The sequence below is a fragment of the Fusarium pseudograminearum genome, chromosome 1, assembly GCF_000303195.2.
Source record: "Fusarium pseudograminearum CS3096 chromosome 1, whole genome shotgun sequence".
NCBI lineage: Eukaryota > Fungi > Ascomycota > Sordariomycetes > Hypocreales > Nectriaceae > Fusarium > Fusarium pseudograminearum.
In genome coordinates, this window is record NC_031951.1 from 4,886,522 (window position 1) to 4,903,671 (window position 17,150).

At 49.3% G+C, this 17,150-nt stretch overlaps 8 protein-coding genes across 8 annotated transcripts; 5 read left to right on the forward strand and 3 right to left on the reverse strand.

Annotated features, from left to right (window-relative positions):
- Positions 1 to 1,844: 1,844 nt before the first annotated feature.
- Positions 1,845 to 2,729, forward strand: FPSE_05005 (uncharacterized protein; the record flags this gene model as incomplete). Its single annotated transcript, XM_009258123.1, has 2 exons — positions 1,845 to 1,877; positions 1,929 to 2,729. The coding sequence occupies 2 exons, from the start codon at positions 1,845 to 1,847 to the stop codon at positions 2,727 to 2,729; spliced, it is 834 nt and encodes a 277-aa protein (XP_009256398.1).
- A 494-nt stretch (positions 2,730 to 3,223) lies between these two features.
- On the reverse strand, positions 3,224 to 4,414 carry FPSE_05006 (uncharacterized protein; the record flags this gene model as incomplete). Its single annotated transcript, XM_009258124.1, has 3 exons — positions 3,224 to 3,460; positions 3,510 to 4,182; positions 4,233 to 4,414. 3 exons carry the CDS (start codon positions 4,412 to 4,414, stop codon positions 3,224 to 3,226), a joined length of 1,092 nt encoding a protein of 363 aa, XP_009256399.1.
- A 697-nt stretch (positions 4,415 to 5,111) lies between these two features.
- FPSE_05007 (uncharacterized protein) lies at positions 5,112 to 5,660 on the forward strand (the record flags this gene model as incomplete). The annotated part of the gene is made up of 3 exons (XM_009258125.1): positions 5,112 to 5,204; positions 5,284 to 5,358; positions 5,457 to 5,660. 3 exons carry the CDS (start codon positions 5,112 to 5,114, stop codon positions 5,658 to 5,660), a joined length of 372 nt encoding a protein of 123 aa, XP_009256400.1.
- Positions 5,661 to 6,103: 443 nt separating this feature from the next.
- FPSE_05008 (uncharacterized protein) lies at positions 6,104 to 6,745 on the reverse strand (the record flags this gene model as incomplete). The annotated part of the gene is made up of 3 exons (XM_009258126.1): positions 6,104 to 6,206; positions 6,261 to 6,593; positions 6,648 to 6,745. The coding sequence occupies 3 exons, from the start codon at positions 6,743 to 6,745 to the stop codon at positions 6,104 to 6,106; spliced, it is 534 nt and encodes a 177-aa protein (XP_009256401.1).
- A 1,188-nt stretch (positions 6,746 to 7,933) lies between these two features.
- On the forward strand, positions 7,934 to 9,328 carry FPSE_05009 (uncharacterized protein; the record flags this gene model as incomplete). The annotated part of the gene is made up of 1 exon (XM_009258127.1): positions 7,934 to 9,328. The coding sequence occupies one exon, from the start codon at positions 7,934 to 7,936 to the stop codon at positions 9,326 to 9,328; it is 1,395 nt and encodes a 464-aa protein (XP_009256402.1).
- Positions 9,329 to 9,938: 610 nt separating this feature from the next.
- On the reverse strand, positions 9,939 to 11,722 carry FPSE_05010 (uncharacterized protein; the record flags this gene model as incomplete). Its single annotated transcript, XM_009258128.1, has 3 exons — positions 9,939 to 10,294; positions 10,366 to 10,655; positions 10,707 to 11,722. The coding sequence occupies 3 exons, from the start codon at positions 11,720 to 11,722 to the stop codon at positions 9,939 to 9,941; spliced, it is 1,662 nt and encodes a 553-aa protein (XP_009256403.1).
- A 2,080-nt stretch (positions 11,723 to 13,802) lies between these two features.
- On the forward strand, positions 13,803 to 14,874 carry FPSE_05011 (uncharacterized protein; the record flags this gene model as incomplete). The annotated part of the gene is made up of 2 exons (XM_009258129.1): positions 13,803 to 14,758; positions 14,814 to 14,874. 2 exons carry the CDS (start codon positions 13,803 to 13,805, stop codon positions 14,872 to 14,874), a joined length of 1,017 nt encoding a protein of 338 aa, XP_009256404.1.
- A 673-nt stretch (positions 14,875 to 15,547) lies between these two features.
- Positions 15,548 to 16,581, forward strand: FPSE_05012 (uncharacterized protein; the record flags this gene model as incomplete). The annotated part of the gene is made up of 4 exons (XM_009258130.1): positions 15,548 to 15,635; positions 15,689 to 15,858; positions 15,999 to 16,256; positions 16,324 to 16,581. 4 exons carry the CDS (start codon positions 15,548 to 15,550, stop codon positions 16,579 to 16,581), a joined length of 774 nt encoding a protein of 257 aa, XP_009256405.1.
- Between the last annotated feature and the right edge of the window lie 569 nt (positions 16,582 to 17,150).

The following is a 17,150-nucleotide window of genomic DNA, read 5'->3' on the forward strand; positions in this document are numbered from 1 at the left end:
GACATGAGCAAGATTCCACGGGACGGCGTCTCAGGGCTTTATCTATGTTTCTAGGATCAAACGATTCAGGGGAAGAAGAAACGGAAACACTTACTCTCAGGCAGTTAGCGAGGGAAACACCTTGAAAACTTGCGCAAAACCAAAGGCATCAGATCCGGAACACTTCTTGGCTCGGCGGCTGCAACGGTCAGATTCCAGTTTGGGGTCGGTTTCCGGAGGCACCCAAGTCGGCAATTGCTGCTCTCGTTGGTGGGATTTGGACAAAGCTGCGACTCATCAAGCACCAGAAATTCTTGCTTGCAAGGATATTTCAGAAGGGTCCGAACAATGGAGATGAACAGGGACGGCAGTCTGGGGCCAAACAGCCAAAAGTAGTGCTGAAACCTGAGACACTGTCAGGACCAGCTCAGGGGTGGATAACGCTCCGCTCTCAAAGAGGCCCGACTTTGTCTGTCACTTTAAAGGCAATCGAATCAGTGAGATCCGTACATTGAGGTGCAGGTGCAGGTTGCTGATGCTTATACTTAATCTCTGTTCCTATCCCTTCTCATCTTACTCCGGATCAAGCCGTCAACGGGTGGCCTGTTGTGAGACGGGTCTTTTATCAGCTGGTCCTTCTAGACTAACGGCGCCTCTCGTGTCCTCAAAGGGTGCAAGTGTCGATCATTTGAGGAGCACACTACCATTAGCACATATGCTGTCCAACCAGCTTTCATCCTAGGAGCCCTATGTGAATACTAACCTTTCAACAACTTCAGTTTGTCCTACTACGTGCAGCTTGCTATCAAGTCTAGCAAAGTCTCTTCAATTCTCGAACTGCCTATCCCAACCTCTGCATGGGCCTCTTGTCTATTTCTAGTATAGTCTCAGCCTCTGTTTTGCACAGCCAGCCATGTCTTGCTATTCTGTGAGACGCAGTGACATGCTGGGGTCGGCATTCACTTGTTCCGTTAATAAATCACTGAATATTGTGTCAGGGTAAGGCCAAAGACGATATGCAATCAGCGTATCTTTCTTTGACAACCCATCAGCACAATGGCGATTCTCGTCAGCGGGATCTGTGGCTAAACTTAGTTGCTGACGATAGATCGCACGCCAATTATCTTTGTGTTCTTCGGTGGCTGAACTAATTAGGTAGGTATGGAAACTGCACAGAGAACCTGTGGCTTTTGATAAACTTGCTCACTCATAAACTTGCTCTCATTTGCGTTCCTAGGTGACTCTGTAAATAATTTCTCACTTGCCTCGTTGAAGTATTTATTCGTGTTGCCAAAGAAGTAATCTCATTTTTCAAGTTTTTTGTCGTGGACTACCTACTGTTGCAGGGAGGTATTGATAATCTGATAATGATGGAACACAATGGGGCAGCACAACAGCCAAATCTGACATAGATGTCATAAAAAGGTGACATATTACCTTGTGAAACATGATCAGCGATATCTCAATAATCAAGCCCAAACATTCACTTTTTCCATTGAGAGGATTATGAGGTGAGGGTACAGGGTAGACGTATTCGCAAGAATATCTCCTGTGAGTTTGACCCCACATCCGATGCCCCGCGTCCGCCACATGCTGCCTGCTCTAGCCTCACATCGAACTGCATGTAGGTAGCTCCAAACCCCATCTCAAGCTGTAACTCCATCTTACTTTCTTTGACGACTTGCGATCGCCAATTCCGCAAAATCTTCGTCCGACCGTAACAATAACTAAAAAGCTGCAAGGAACCAAAGGCAGCACTGGTCCTTACAGCCATCCCGTCCACTTCGCACCGCATCGTGACGTACTTAGCTTGTTACATCCATCAAACTACCCCCACGAGGCTGTAGCCTCAATCACGACTCATCATGGAACAGACAAAGGCTCTTAACGCGCTAGAGGTATTAAACACAGCGAGAATGTTTAATTGAAAGACTGACAATCGATTGCAGCCCTTCCTCGCTTTATCCAAGTCAGCGACCTCTCCTCGCGCTGCCGCCGACCTCGTCACTAGAGCTACATCAGCACCCAACACATTTCTCTTCAGCGAGCTCCTCCAAACACCTGCCATCCAGAATCTTGCCGAGTCCGAATTCGCTTCGCACCTCACCCTACTCAAGACCTTTGCCTATGGAACATACTCTTCTTACAAAAGCACACCGGGCCTGCCAGAGCTTGTAGAAGCACAAGCCATTAAGCTACGCCAGCTCTCACTACTTTCTCTGGCCAGCGACCGACAGAACCTTTCGTATAAAGCGCTACAGGACTCATTGGACCTTCCAGGTTCCCGTGAGGTTGAGAATTTGGTGATCTCGGCGGTCTACGCTGGTCTGCTCCATGCTACGCTTGACGCAGCTCGCGCTACCGTGCAAGTATCAAGTGTCGCGCCCCTACGTGATCTCGCTCCTGGAGCGATACCTGGCATGGTCACTGCTCTCAAGACATGGTATGGTCGCTGCACCACCACCCTCAGCGATGTCGAACTTCAGATCAAGGAGATCCGAACGACAGCAGCTGCAAGACAACGCGAGCAACGCGCTGCCGACGAAAGGCTGCAACAGGCGATGCAGGACCACCAAGAAGGAACTGGAGGACGGAAGTACGACTTACCAAACATGAGCCGGGATACGATGGCCAGAAGGGGCTTCAACAAGAGGTCTGTAATGGACGTGGGCAACTTGGTGGACAACGACAGCATGGACGTGGATGAGTCAGAGGAGGAAAAGAAACGGGCGAGCAAGCGCAAGCTGTGAGAACCCCATGCACCACCCAAGTCCTGGGACTTGATCACCGGAACTCATAAATATCTATCACGAAGAATCACGACATAATAGATGACACGACGCCTTTTATTAGCCCCCGGAATCCCTAAATAATGCCACGGACTCCCAGCCCTGCGGCAACCCTATTGACCTGATGTGGTCTGAAGTGAGAAGAAGAAAAAAACGCATGGCTAGAAACGAAAACGACCAGTGGTCTGGACCGGGAATAGCTAAACTACAAATAACCCTTGATGAATAAACAGTAGATTTCCGTACGCCGATCCTCCAGAAAGCAACGCCCGTGCTCAATCGAGACTGGACTAAATTGCCGCCTAATCAAAGGCTCCCTAATCATTACAGTCGTGAATATTGATATTATGTCCAAATTAAATCCCGCGGAGATGCCTTCTTGTGAGAGTGAAATCTGAATGGCTTGGTAATGGCCGGCATTATTGACCACGATGTTGTGCGAAGAAGAATGATGCTCAAAGACGCTTTCCGGGGACGAGAATGAAGAGAACACAGAGGGCGGCATCGACAAGAAAAGTCACCGCCATGACCATCATGGCACGCTTAGCGATAAGCTTGCGGACGTAGGGCTCACGGATGCGAGAGAAGTTGAATGGGGTGTACTCGCTGTAACCAATCAGGGCCATGATAGGATCCAGTGAGTATTGGTAAGACGCAAGGAAATAAACACCAATAGTGAATGGCAAGATGAGCTATTCGAGTTAGTGTGCGCTCAAGGGCATAGCAGGATAAGGTACTCACCCAGCATCTGGTTGTTCGGGAATAGTCAAGGAAAATGAGAACGAATGAGGCCCAAAGAGCGGCAAACATGGAGATGAGTCCAAGGATGAGTCGCATGATGAGAGTAGGTGGGATGAGATTGCCAAGAGCCTTCATTCGAAGAAAACCTGGGAAGGCATCTCGCTCCATGGCCTGGAAAACATAATCCTTGGCAACATCAAACACTTCAGGATCGTCACGGCCATACTCTTCAATGGCGGCAGTGACCTCTTGGGTGATGGAACCAGGGAGGGTGATTTCTCGCTCAGCACCAGGTAGAAGGAAAGTGTAGAGAATCTTCTCCGCCGAGGCTCGGATATCCTGTCGCGCAACAGTGTGAGCGGGCGAGTTGGATTCGGTGGTGATATCGTGGGAGTTGCTGAACTGGGGGCTAGGTCGCATAGGCCCGGTAGCACTCTGAGGTGAATCGTGGCTTTGGTCCTCTCTAAGGAAAGCTGACATCTGGGCATCCTGGTTCTTCTCCTTCTCAGTTGCGTACATAGAGGGGCCGGCAGCTCTGGGTTCCAAGTCGCCAATGTTTTCTAAAATAGCGGAAGATCGTTTGGACTGTGCCTCAGGAGTGCCAATAAGCACGGATCGTCGCAGTTCGCGAACATAATGTCGGCATAGTGACATGTGCTGGGCGACATCGAGCCTGGTGATGTCAGACAAAATGTCATGAAACATATCTCGAAACAAACCTACCAAAAATCAAGGTAATCAACAGATCGCTGTTGATCGCGCATGTAGATATAGAATGAGAAGAGGTCAACAGGAGGCAGAGTGCGACGACTCAAGACCTCAAAGAGCGTGGGTAGTCGATTTCTCGTCATGTCGGGTTGAGGCGACGGCGATGCCATCGGGTTTACAGGTTCGTGTTCGGCCATGTCGGGCGACGTCTTATGGTTGTGTTGAGGCTGGGAGGAAACGTTAAATGAAAGAGGCGTTCAGTTTGGCGCGCAGATGAACCACTGAAAGGTCGTATACGCGAAATTCCCCTGATTATGCCGACGACAAGCCGCTAGATTTCGGAGAAGCAACCGCAGGACTGTCCTGAGAAAAGCGATCCCGAAAGGAGTGAGAGAGAAGCGCTTCAAGTGCAAAGAACGTGAGGCATGCGGTGCCCTGAAATGGATTGTCCGAGTGTGGAATGATGAAGTCGTTAAGCAGTACTAACTTAACGGCCAAGATTGGATGGGTCCAACGCAATGCATTCGCGATAAACAGCCGCAGCAGGCTTGACGTGGACCATGCGAACAAATGCCCCTAGACCAAGTTACGTTACGCCGAGATTACGTAATGATCACGTGTATGGTCCACTTAATGGGTCATCAGGGCAGCGCTTAATTGGCTCAATTGGCTCGCTTTGACCCCATAGCACCTGCCCTCCACGCACAAAGAATTATTTCACCATTCGTTAGAACATCACAAACCTCTCAACGACCGACCTTGAAGAGACGAGCCGCAGGTACGAAAGACCCCGACAACTTCTCCCTCGCAGTCCCTACCTCTCTTCTTGAGACTACGAGCGCTTCGACTTTTTACACATTCGCCGACAAAAGGACTAACATTCACATTTCAGCCATGTCGTCGACCAAGAAGCCCTCCGGCAAGACTCAGCGCTCCGCCATTGCGGATGTCGTCGCCCGCGAGTACACCATCCACATGCACAAGCGAGTATGTTGCTTCGCCAGAGAATGAATAGCTCGACCACCGGAGCTTGATTATCAGGATTGAATGCTGACGGGTTAAAAAGCTCCATGGTGTCACCTTCAAGAAGAGGGCTCCCAAGGCCATCAAGGAGATCAAGGCCTTTGCCACCAAGTCTATGGTACGACCGCCCACACCAACAGCCTGCTACCGAACGCGAAGCAAACGCACGAGGCAGAGGTGCTGTTTCAACGTCACATGTGCTAACCATCACCGCAGGGTACCACCGATGTCCGCATCGACCCTCAGCTCAACAAGAAGGTCTGGGAGCAGGGTATCAAGGGTGTCGACTACCGAATCCGCGTGCGAATTTCCCGACGACGAAACGACGAGGAGGGTGCCAAGGAGAAGCTGTACAGCTACGTCCAGGCCGTGAACGTCAAGGACCCCAAGGGCCTCCCCACGGTTGTTGTTGAGGAATAAATATAAAAAATTTCTCTTGGGACAAGGTTCTAGGTTGGCATGGCATTTGGAGTTGTACTCGGCATTCTGGCTTTCGACGCTGAAAAATACACAGAGGGAAAATGTGATTAAAGCTTGAAGTCAACCCAAACGACAATCGGTGCCTCGGCGTGAAGTGACTGGTCTCTGGTCAAAGGCTTTTTTTTATGAGGACGAAAAAAAATCATTTACGTTCCGACGTGGTGAACACTGGATGTTATGAACTGTCGATTAGAGGGTCTGCTATCGACAACGGTCTATTTATTTCTGACCCCATCAATGCCTCCCCCCATTGCTGTTTGTCCAGCTGTAGAAATGCCATGCAATCGTGTAATCCTAACAAGTCATCAAACCGAATTCCGTACACCTACTACTCCTGTTCCCGTATTCAAGTATGAAAGCACCCAAATCCCCGTAAAAACTATTTATTCGTCCTCGATATCTACGTGACGTGCCAGCACCTTCTTCTGGAACTCCTCGGCGTCCTTGTCCCACAACTCAGCAGCCTCACCGTTGAGGGGGGAGGCACTTGAATGTATGTTAGTCACAGGTTTTATCAAAGGGTTTGATCTCTGTACGTACTTGTTGGGCTCGCCGAGTAAGCTCTGGAGACTGAGGAGAACAGTCTGGATGTTGTAAGCGGCAGTCCACTTGTCCTTGAGGATATCCAAGCAGATACGGCCGGAGAAGTCGACATTAGGGTGGTAGATGGGCGTCTTGAAGAGCACCGTGGGTGCCGCATAGGGGTAGTTGGAAGGGAAGGCGAAGCTGAGCTTTAAGGTCAGACCAGAGTAAGGGGTATCTTCAGGACCCTCGATAGTGGCAGTCCAGGATAGGAGGTCGCCGTCTGCAGAGGGGAAGGCAGAGACACCGGGAGCGGGCGATGTCATGAGCTGCATCAACTCGGTCTGGAGTCTAGGTCAAGTTAGTATCTCGAATGACTTTGAATGTCTCGGGACATGTATTCACCTCTTGGTGGTGCTCTGAGAGTCGGGACCCTTGGAACCAGAGTTAACCTTGGCGGCTTGAGGAGCAGGGTTCTGGCTGTTTTCCATAGTGTACTCCATTGTGTTATGTTGATGGTTATGGTTACTCGAGTATGAAGTATGAACAGATGATGACAAGCAAGAGAACACCAGACAAGAGATGCAGTCGTAGGAGTAGGGAAGCGAGTAGGAAGTTGTTTATGTACAGTACAGGTACAGACAACAATTCCGCAACTGGTACGAGATGAAGTTGGACGAATGCAGGGGTAACTGGGGGAAACAAAGACCCTTTGGCAATGGCGTTGTGAGAAGAGGCCTAAAGATGAAAGCGGGAAGAAAGGTCTTGAACTGAAATGACTTTGAAGCGAGACGAGATGACAAATGATTTGCTTGCTTGCTTGTTTTGGATTGCGACAGAATTGTAATGGAGGTGAACGATTTCTCTAGATCTAGGCTCCAATTGTTTACCGCAGCAACCGGCACGACTAGGGTCTAGGCGATACCTATCACTGATCCCAAACAGAAAGACTAGGTCACAGCCAATAGAACCACACAGAGGGGACCGGCGCTGAAACCGTAGAGGATGACACTGTAAGAGGCTGCACAGGGCGCCGCCAAGTGTCGCTGTGTTTAGGGGACTAGGGTCTCGCAGCAACAAAAAGTACTTTACGCGGTGGTTAGTAGTAGGCGCGTTGGGAAATAACGCGTTCATTCATTCTGGCAACCCATACATACTAATTCAACCAATTGGACAGATACAGTATTGTGAATAGGGAACAACAGCACCGCTATCTATCCGAGATACATCAGAGTTTCATCATGGTGCGTCAGACATTCATTGCCTGGGTTTTGACGAATCGCATCTGTCATGTCGTTCTCTCTCGGTTGCTTCTACCGAGCGTTAAGCACGGATCGTGAATCAATCAATGAATCAGTGATTCACTGATACTATAGCTGCTATGACAGATGAATTTCTCATATAATATCATTAAAGAATTCATTAACTAACATCGGCATCATTGAGTAGTCACAATTGGATCCTTTACCAACCGATCTTCCCTTTCGGATCGTCTCCAAGACCGTGGGTCGAGGAGCATATGCCTCGTTAGTTACCCCATCACCAGGTATCAATGTTGGAATCGCACTGACTCCAGATATAGTATCAAGAAAGCTATTCCACTTGAAACAACAACACCAATATTTGCTGTCAAGCTTATTCACAAAGGCTACGCTACTAAACATGGTCGCATCTCAACCAAGCAGCTCGCCATGGAGGTGTCTCTTCATTCACATATCGGCCAGCACCCCAACATCATTGAGTGGTTTGCTTCAGGCGAGGACGACGTGTGGCGATGGATTGCTATGGAGTACGCAGAAGGTGGCGACCTGTTTGACAAGATTGAGGCTGATGTCGGTGTGCGAGAGGATATCGCTCAAGTCTACTTTGTCCAACTCATAAGCGGCGTGAGCTTCATGCATTCCAAGGGCGTGGCACATCGTGATCTCAAGCCGGAGAACATCCTTCTCTCATCCGACGGATCTTTAAAACTCGCCGACTTTGGAATGGCTACCATGTTTGAGTACAAAGGCCAACGAAAGCTGAGCTCGACTTTATGTGGTAGTCCCCCTTATATTGCCCCTGAGATTCTCGCCTGCGGTCGTGGGGACAAGAAAGCACCGGATGCTTCCAAGTACTCCCCAGATCTTGTTGACGTATGGTCCTGTGGTGTCATCCTGTTCGTCCTACTCATCGGTAACACGCCTTGGGATGAACCCTCACAGGGAAGCTGGGAGTTTCAAGAATATGTTCGCACATCTGGCCGTAGTACCGATGCGCTCTGGGGCAGAATACCCGCGGAAGCCCTTTCGTTGCTCCGAGGAATGATGAGCATTGATGCTTCAAAACGATTCAACTTCACCCAAGTACGCCAACACCCCTGGTACACGAGACACAACGCCCTCCTCAGTGCGGACGGCCGAGTCACAGATCCCATCAACCTGGCGACGCAGATGTTGGCGAACCTCCGTATCGACTTTACGCATCAGCCAACATCGCAGCCTTCTTCCAGCGACAACATGGACCTCGACACTGGCCTAAATGCTGGGAAATTCTCCTCTACTCAACCTGAGACGCCCATCGCCGACAAGGAATGGGACTGGGAACGCACACCACTAAAGTCCGTGGTTTCACCGGCATCCTCATTACCGCATTCTCGTCGAGCTATGGTTGATACACTCGCCGATGAGCCTACCATGTCACAATTCTCGCAGACTCCTGGCCCCTCCATGACTCTTACACAACAAGCCCGTCGATTCCGTGATATTTGCCCGCCAGAATCCCTCACCCGCTTCTTTTCTGCTGTCCCGCCAGCTCATCTTGTTCAAATGCTTAGCGATGCTCTTCATCACCTTAACATCCCATCGGCGCCCGTTTCGCCGAATCTGTACGGCAACCCGGTTGCGCACATGAAAGTCAGAGCCTTGGATGGACGCCAGCAGAACCTGCATGGCGAGATTCAGATCGACCGCCAGCCTTTACCTGACGGTACTGAAATTCTCGACATACGCTTTGTCAAGGTTAAAGGAGATCCTCTCGAATGGAGACGGTTCTTCAAGAAGGTGGTTGTTTTGTGCAAGGATGGAGTCTACGTTCCGGAATCTTAGAGAGGAGAGGGGCCTTGTCATGTGAAGGTGAGGTGCACAAAGTGCTCCAGCGCTTCAACTCTTGGATTATGAAAACCATGTTTAGGAAACGATTGGGATTGGCATTGTAGTTGTTTTGCATTTCGGTAGATGAGATGTTGGTTAGAAAACTCGCACGATACAAATACTGAGCCATTCGTTCTGTATTGGAGATTCTACTGCGACGGTATTGAAATGGCCCTTGGCTGAGTTTCCTGTAGGCAGTTTGTGTAGAGGCTGTCAATGACTGTATTAATGTTGATAACAGTCCATTACATCTGAAAAGATCAGCAACTAGAACAATGTGACCCCAAAAGTGCAACAGAAAAATGTCTGTATTAATAACATCTGCATCGTACAATCTTTGTGATGTGCCGATGTTTTTTAATCCCGAAAACTCAAAGAGGAGATACACATAGGCTCTCCGTAATATCTAGAAGCTCAACAATACTGGGGTAGAATGACCTAAAATCCAAAAACGCCAGCTTTGCCCGTCTATGTCATGGGCTATCTTCCATGACCTGCATGGCGATAAAAACAACAGGTACCCAAAACTCGAGAGAAAAAAATTGGTATCTCCGCCTTTTCAAAATCACAAAGTATTCCAACAACCTGTCTGGCTAATGCCCAAAGTAGGATCGGATAACATCTGGGCCATGAACTGGTCATCGACTACAATATCGTTGCCAATGGCTGAAAACTGTGATCCTGCAAACACACTCGGCTGCGATAGTTGGGGTTGGACAGCAGTCAACTGGGATTGCTGGTTGTTGGAATTTGCACCGCCCTGCTGAACAGACCGTACACTCTCCTGGAGCACACTAAAGAGTGGTATCAGATGAGACGGCTGTATGCCCAAACAGCTGGCCTTGGCTGATAGACGTTGGTTGAAATCATCCATGATGCTTTTTCCAAATTCGTCAATCGTTAGCTGGGCGCGGTTGTAGTCTAGTTACAATTAGCATTCCCGTTGGCATTGGGCTCAGTCGGTGCCAGTGATTGAACACTTTAGCACTTACACGGTGAGGAGGGCTGCTCCTCATCTGGAAAGATGATTTTGTACATCTCGCTCCATCTATCCTCCTCAACCTCAACCTTTTCAACATGAGAAGCGGCATTGTTTTTCTTGGCCCTGACGTGCAGTAGCTTCTCCTGACTTGCGTTGATGCCTTCCTGCGCAAAGCCGCTTAGGAGCTGGCACTGAACATGCGACCGTGAATGCTCAGAAAGGGCCCTGTCGGTTTCAAATGATTCGAAACAGCGAGGGCACTGATGCTCAGGAAGCTTGTGGCTCCGAAAAATATGCTCCCTAATAGATGTTAGTTGACTCGATGTAGGTATATCTGGGAATATTCCTTACTTGACCCTATGAACTGACCTCCACCCAGGACCGACGCAGCTTCTTGAATTTTTATACTTGACTGGGTCATGCTTGTAGAAAGGGCATGCAAAGAGTGTTCCTGTCGGAGACCCCTTGGGTCGCTTCTTATCCTTGACTCCCTCGTCGGTGTCGTCATCTGAAGATCCTTCAACGTCCACGCACGCAATGGGACGCTTTTTAGACTGCTTCAGATTGGAGACTTTTCGCCGAGTTCGGGGTTGAGCATTCTTAGAAGCATTGGGTTTGATCGTTAAATCGGGAAGCCCTCGCTCCATACGAGGAACCCCATCGTCTTCATGAAGTTCTGTTATTCTCCGAGGTATTCGTTCTTGTGGCGGTAATAATAGATTATTATCACCACTACCAAATACGCACAGGGCATTGTTCGGCCACGCACAGTCGGTATAGCCAGTGTAGTCGGGAAAGTTGAGCAAGTTGGCTTGCTGTTCATTTGATAGGTTGCCCAAGACCCCAAGGTCCGAACCGGACGTATTTAGAGTCGGGACAGGGTAGCTGACGTTTTTAGGACCAGTAATCCATGGGTGGCAGTCTGAAGCACTGTGTCGCCGGTTCTTTTGGCGAACGTTCCGTAGTATTTGCCTGGTGCTGAGAAACAGGTGAATGCAAGTCCGCAACTTGGCCAGGACTTCTCTAGCATGGGGAGTGCCTGTAGGAACGAGTGATTGGGAGTATGATCCATGTTGTGTGTTTGGCCATGACCATTCAGCGCCTGCTAGGAAGTTGGTTTGGGGATTAAAGTTGGATCGACTTAGAAGAGCCAGATCTGCGCTTGGGTAGCCATTGGACGAGGCACTCATGACCAAGGGCGATTCAGCAGAAGTGTATCCATACTGTGAGAGGTTGTTGGTGTTGATGGGGCCGAGACTGTCTGGCATAGCCCAGGTAAAGTTGGCCACCGGCTTGTTGTAGGGAGTGCCTTGAGGTTGATATTGGTCGTTAATGTCGGGCTCGGGTGTAGCATACGGCGGAAACATTGTGGCGGTTTGTTAATATGAGGAAGTCGCCGTGGTTGATCTGTGGCGCAGTTTGACTACTTTCAGGTGGGAATATGTTCTTTATTGGTGTTTGTTCCAAAACGAAACTGTAGCTAGGTAGTTATAGAGGCTAAGTGATGTATCTTTTGAAGCCAAATATAGCAAGAGGGTAGATAAATGGAAATAAGATGTCGCAAAAAGATGCCTGGTATTGAAACGAAGGCGAAAGTGAGAGCTAGATGGGGGCCAGGCCAGCATTTATGTTGGAGGCCTGTTGTGCGCACCAGCGCATTGCCTTTTATTGGGTGCGAACCACAAAGCTGAGATGCCAGTATTTAAGGCGACGACCGCCCCCAAAGTGCAACTCAGCGGATCCTAAGTTGCATTTTACGAGACCATTTCAACCCTGGATCCGGTTCTCGTATCCTTGGCAGATGATACCTTTCGAAGATAGAAAATTGTGCACAGGCTTTACAGCATAGAGGTAGGAAACAACTCGGTCCAGAGTTGGTTGACCAATCGTGGCTCAAGAGAACTTAGAGGAACTGCCTTTGCCATCTAACTACCTTTCAAGAATTGTTCAAGTTCGAGAAGAAACTGACGAGCAGATCATTTAATTCGAATTATTCGAACTCTAATTTCTGGTTTCATCAATTAGAAAAAAAATCTTCTGGGAATAAAATCAAGTTGGAGGCTCAACTGTTGACTGACGCAGTCAGCTTGGTTGAGTGAGGCTGTGCTGGCTGCTTCACACTGCCCGCTGAGTTGTGCATACACACAGGCATGGCTCATCTATCAAGCCACACGTCACAAGTAGTAAACTAACCAGTAGGCGGTCGAGAATGATGTGCACATTTTCCTAACAACCATGTCTGACCGGATTCTTTGAACGCCCTGGGAAACGCCTGACACCTCGCATAATGTAACTAACTATGGCCTTTACTCGGCTTGAGTGACTGTCTCGTCCACTTGCCCATTCCACTCAAAGCCTGTGTATCATGTCAGCTTGAAGATCACAAACACAGGGACTATTTTGTTTTGAAGGGAGGTCGTACGTTGACGACACATGGGGCACTGCCCCCTTGACGACTCTTGCTTGATCCATTCCATGATACAATGCTGAACACAAGGCAACCCTAGTCAGCAATAATCAGAGAGATAAGGTTAGATTAGTTCGAACCATGTGAAAGTTGTGTCCGCATTTCCCTGACACTTGGATAAAGTCAGTTCAGTTCAGCTCAGCTCAATAAAACTGTTTAATGTTTACTTACACAAGCTGCAGTCATCACCTGGATATTTACAAGTCGGACACGTCCCGTCAAAGTGGACCTGGCAGATACCGCAAACATCGTCTTCTGGCAAGTCCCAACGCCATGTAGCGACGGAATTCCACTTTTTGATGGTGACCTTCATGTTGTTTTGCCTCTTTACCAGAGCAAAGGTTGATTATTGGGGTTGAAAAGATTAAACGCCAAAGCCAAAGCAACAAGGGCTGTGCAGCTGTTCCGAATGAAAGAAGGTTCAAGGTTTGAAGCACTAACGCAGGGAGAGATGGAGTGGACCACCCACTGGATACTAAGGCAGGTAGGTGCGCAGTCCAGACTGTGGTGGGCGCTTATCGACCAAGGCTTCAGTGACCTCATCCCACTGATCACACCGCAACCCACTGTAAAACCCTCTGCCAATTCGTCATAATTCAACATCTGATATGACTGATGAAGGTGGTCCAAGCTCCAACCCGCTGCAAAGTCATGGAGGATTCGATTATCGCCCGCATCACCATTCAAACTTGACTCGATTGGTCGTTTAACCTCTCGTCATTGCCTTTACCTTTACCTCACTTCAACTTTACGCTTTATTAGAATTCGGATTCTCACGGATTGATGCGGACGTAGACGGACAGTTAGGCCTTTTTGCTAACTGTCTTTTCTTCCTCTCGACACCCGACTTGCTATTTTTTATAGCTCGTCCGGCTAACTCTGACTCTTATCATCCACTCAGGAACTTGCCCTACGTCAGGTAACTGAGCATCCTGCAACACCAATTTCCTCCTCACAACTCGACACACGTCATAATCACGATGGCGTCCGTCGCATTCAGCCGCTCAACAAGAGCAGGCATTCATCAATGGAGTTCCAAGGTTTCCCGACCTGTCCTTATCAACCGCCGAAACCTCTCATCATACCTTGTCTCGCCGAAAGAGCTTCACGAAGCCCTTCAAAAGAATCCTCCGTCAACGATTAGCACCGATCCTCGAGTCATTCCCCTCTGCGCATCGTGGTTCATGCCAAATGACGGGCGATCCGGAATCGAAACGTTTCGCGAGCAGAGAATCCCCAAGGCCCGGTTCTTCGACCTCGACAAGCACATTGATAGGCGCAGTCCCTACCCTCACATGCTTCCCAATCCCAAGACCTTTGCCGCTGCCATGAGCGGGCTTGGAATCCGAAAAGAGGACACAGTCGTGGTCTACGACAGCAAGGAGCTTGGCATCTTTAGCGCTCCTCGCGTGGGCTGGACATTGAAGGTTTTCGGTCACAACAAGGTCCACGTGCTAAACAACTTCAAGCTCTGGGTGGAACAGGGTCTACCAACCGAGTCAGGAGAAATCTATACTGTCGAGTGCCGCCCCTACCAGATTCCTGGCATGGATGAGGACAGTGTCGCAAGTTTCGAGCAGGTGAAGGAGATTGCTCAAGATCACAATAAGGAGGGCGCCGAGGGTGTTCAGGTCATTGATGCCCGACCTCACAACCGATTTACTGGCGAAGCTCCTGAGCCCCGCGAAGGTCTCTCCTCTGGTCACATGCCTGGGTCTATCAACATTCCCTTCAGTTCCGTGCTGGATCCTAAGACCAAGGCTTTCCTTCCCAAGGATGAACTGAAGAAGCTATTTGCTGAGAAGGGCGTCGACTCGCAACATCCCATCGTCTCAATTTGCGGTACTGGTGTGACAGCTTGCGTTATCGACACTGCTCTGGAGGAGGCCGGCGTTGGATCACCCGAGTCTAGGAAAGTCTACGATGGTAGCTGGACGTAAGTATCTCACTCAGAAATTTCCTGATATGAATTGCGCTAACCGATATGGCAGCGAGTGGGCTCAACGGGTGCAACCTTCAGAAAACCTGATCATCAAGACAGCACAAGAGTAATGTACCCTGGTGGTTTATCTGGAACAAGTCGGAATACGTGGTAGTTGAGCTGCGATACCCTCATTAATGAAGGCCTGGAGTTGCCAGGCGCGTACGAAGAACATGCATACCCCATTCCCCTCTATGGTTTAAGTCACTCTGCTGCGCAACGACTTGTGTTTTCTGCGATGGAAGTGACAAAATGGCTTCTGTTAGGCGTTCTGTATTCCGCCGCTCTGCATAGTTTCTGAGTATAGTGATATACACGAAACGATTGGTTGATGGAATTGTTAATATGTATTACTAGTAGTGTGTAAAATATGTAGGTACTTGAAGTGATGTTTATTTCGGACTAGGATCTTAATTGTAATTGAAGTTTGCCGATCAGTCATGACAGGCGGGTTGGCGGGGTGGCTTTTTTGACCGACTGACCGAGACGCAGATCCATGTTAGTCTCGGTGAGCCACAAGGTGAAGAGCCCACCCCACCTTTTCTCTCCTTGACGAGAACAATTGTTGGCCTAAAGTCTCAGGCAGCTCCACAATCATTAGGGCTCGCTAAATTCTCAAGTTGTGCGCTGGACCCCCCGCCAGCGAAAAAGATACCATTGAACGCCAAACACCAACACTTTGCTCTTGCGCAGCACCCAACTTCTTCCTCCCACCCCCCAGCTCAATCAACACAATCAGACACAATGGCTGACCGAGGAACTTCTCGCGGTGGAGGCTTTGCTTCCCGAGGTGGTGACCGTGGCAGAGGTCGCGGACGAGGCCGTGGCCGCGGTAAGTTCTTGTGGTGATGATTTTGGGGGTTGTATTCTGATTTTAGAAAATAGGTCGCGGTAAGAACGAGGAGAAGGAGTGGCAGCCCGTCACCAAGCTCGGTCGTCTCGTAAAGGCCGGCAAGATCAACAGCATGGAGGAGATCTACCTGCACTCTCTGCCCATCAAGGAGTACCAGATCGTCGACAACTTCCTGCCCAAGCTCAAGGATGAGGTCATGAAGGTGCGCAGCAACAAAAAACCCCTCCGACTATTTTTGCGATTATCTCCGAAGAACGAAGATCGAACGAGACGCTCAGCGAGAATAAACGAAGACGAGGCGGAATAGTTTTGCTAACTTGTGTGTTTTTCCTCGAATTATAGATCAAGCCCGTCCAGAAGCAGACCCGTGCCGGTCAGCGAACCCGATTCAAGGCCATCGTCATCATTGGTGACTCCGAGGGCCACGTCGGTCTCGGTATCAAGACCTCCAAGGAGGTTGCCACCGCCATCCGTGCCGCCATCATCATCGCTAAGCTCAGCGTCATCCCCGTCCGTCGTGGTTACTGGGGTACCAACCTTGGTGCCGTCCACTCTCTGCCCACCAAGGAGAGCGGAAAGTGTGGTTCCGTCACCGTCCGTGTACGTGCAATCCGAGCCAAGATATCCTTAAATTAAAAGATGTGAAGAAAACTGACAACATATACAGCTCATCCCCGCCCCCCGTGGTACTGGCCTCGTTGCCTCCCCCGCTGTCAAGCGATTCCTCCAGCTCGCCGGTGTCGAGGACGCCTACACATCCTCTGCCGGTTCCACCAAGACCCTCGAGAACACCCTCAAGGCTACTTTCGTTGCCGTCTCCAACACCTACGGTTTCCTCACCCCCAACCTCTGGAAGGAGACCAAGCTCATCCGAAGTCCCCTGGACGAGTTCGCCGATACTCTGCGCGAGGGCAAGCGATACTAGAGCGGGAATGTTTTATGAACTGATGGGAGCTGGAAACTGGTGCCGCGGAGTCACGAATCAATTGTGTTTCATTGCATAGGTTGGCCGGTTAGGACACTTCAGATCGTATAGGCTATGGTGACTGATGGCTTAACGGTCTGAAATGAAAAAAGAAATTTCATCCTTCACGTTGCGTTTTAACGATTTAAAATTATTGCTCTCCTATTATCTTTTGCTGTGTGGTGCATGTATGAAGTCAAGTGAATGCTAAGTCGAGAACAAAACTGACATCCCTTTGCTACCCAACCCCTGGAAGAATTGCCCGACCAAGTATAAAACAGAACAGTAATCTATCAGAAGAATCCAAAGCAGCGTACTCAATCAGAATTACTTATTTGGGAATTGGCAGATTCTGCCCCATAACGATCCTCTCCATCTTCTCCATAATCGTTCTTGACTAAATGAACACGCTGCATGGAAGATCGATTCGCAAATCAGGTTGTGCACTTGTAGGATGAGTTAATGCTCGACAAGACACATGCTTTTCATGTAATCATTTCTTCGATTGATTTCCATCTATGTAATGATAT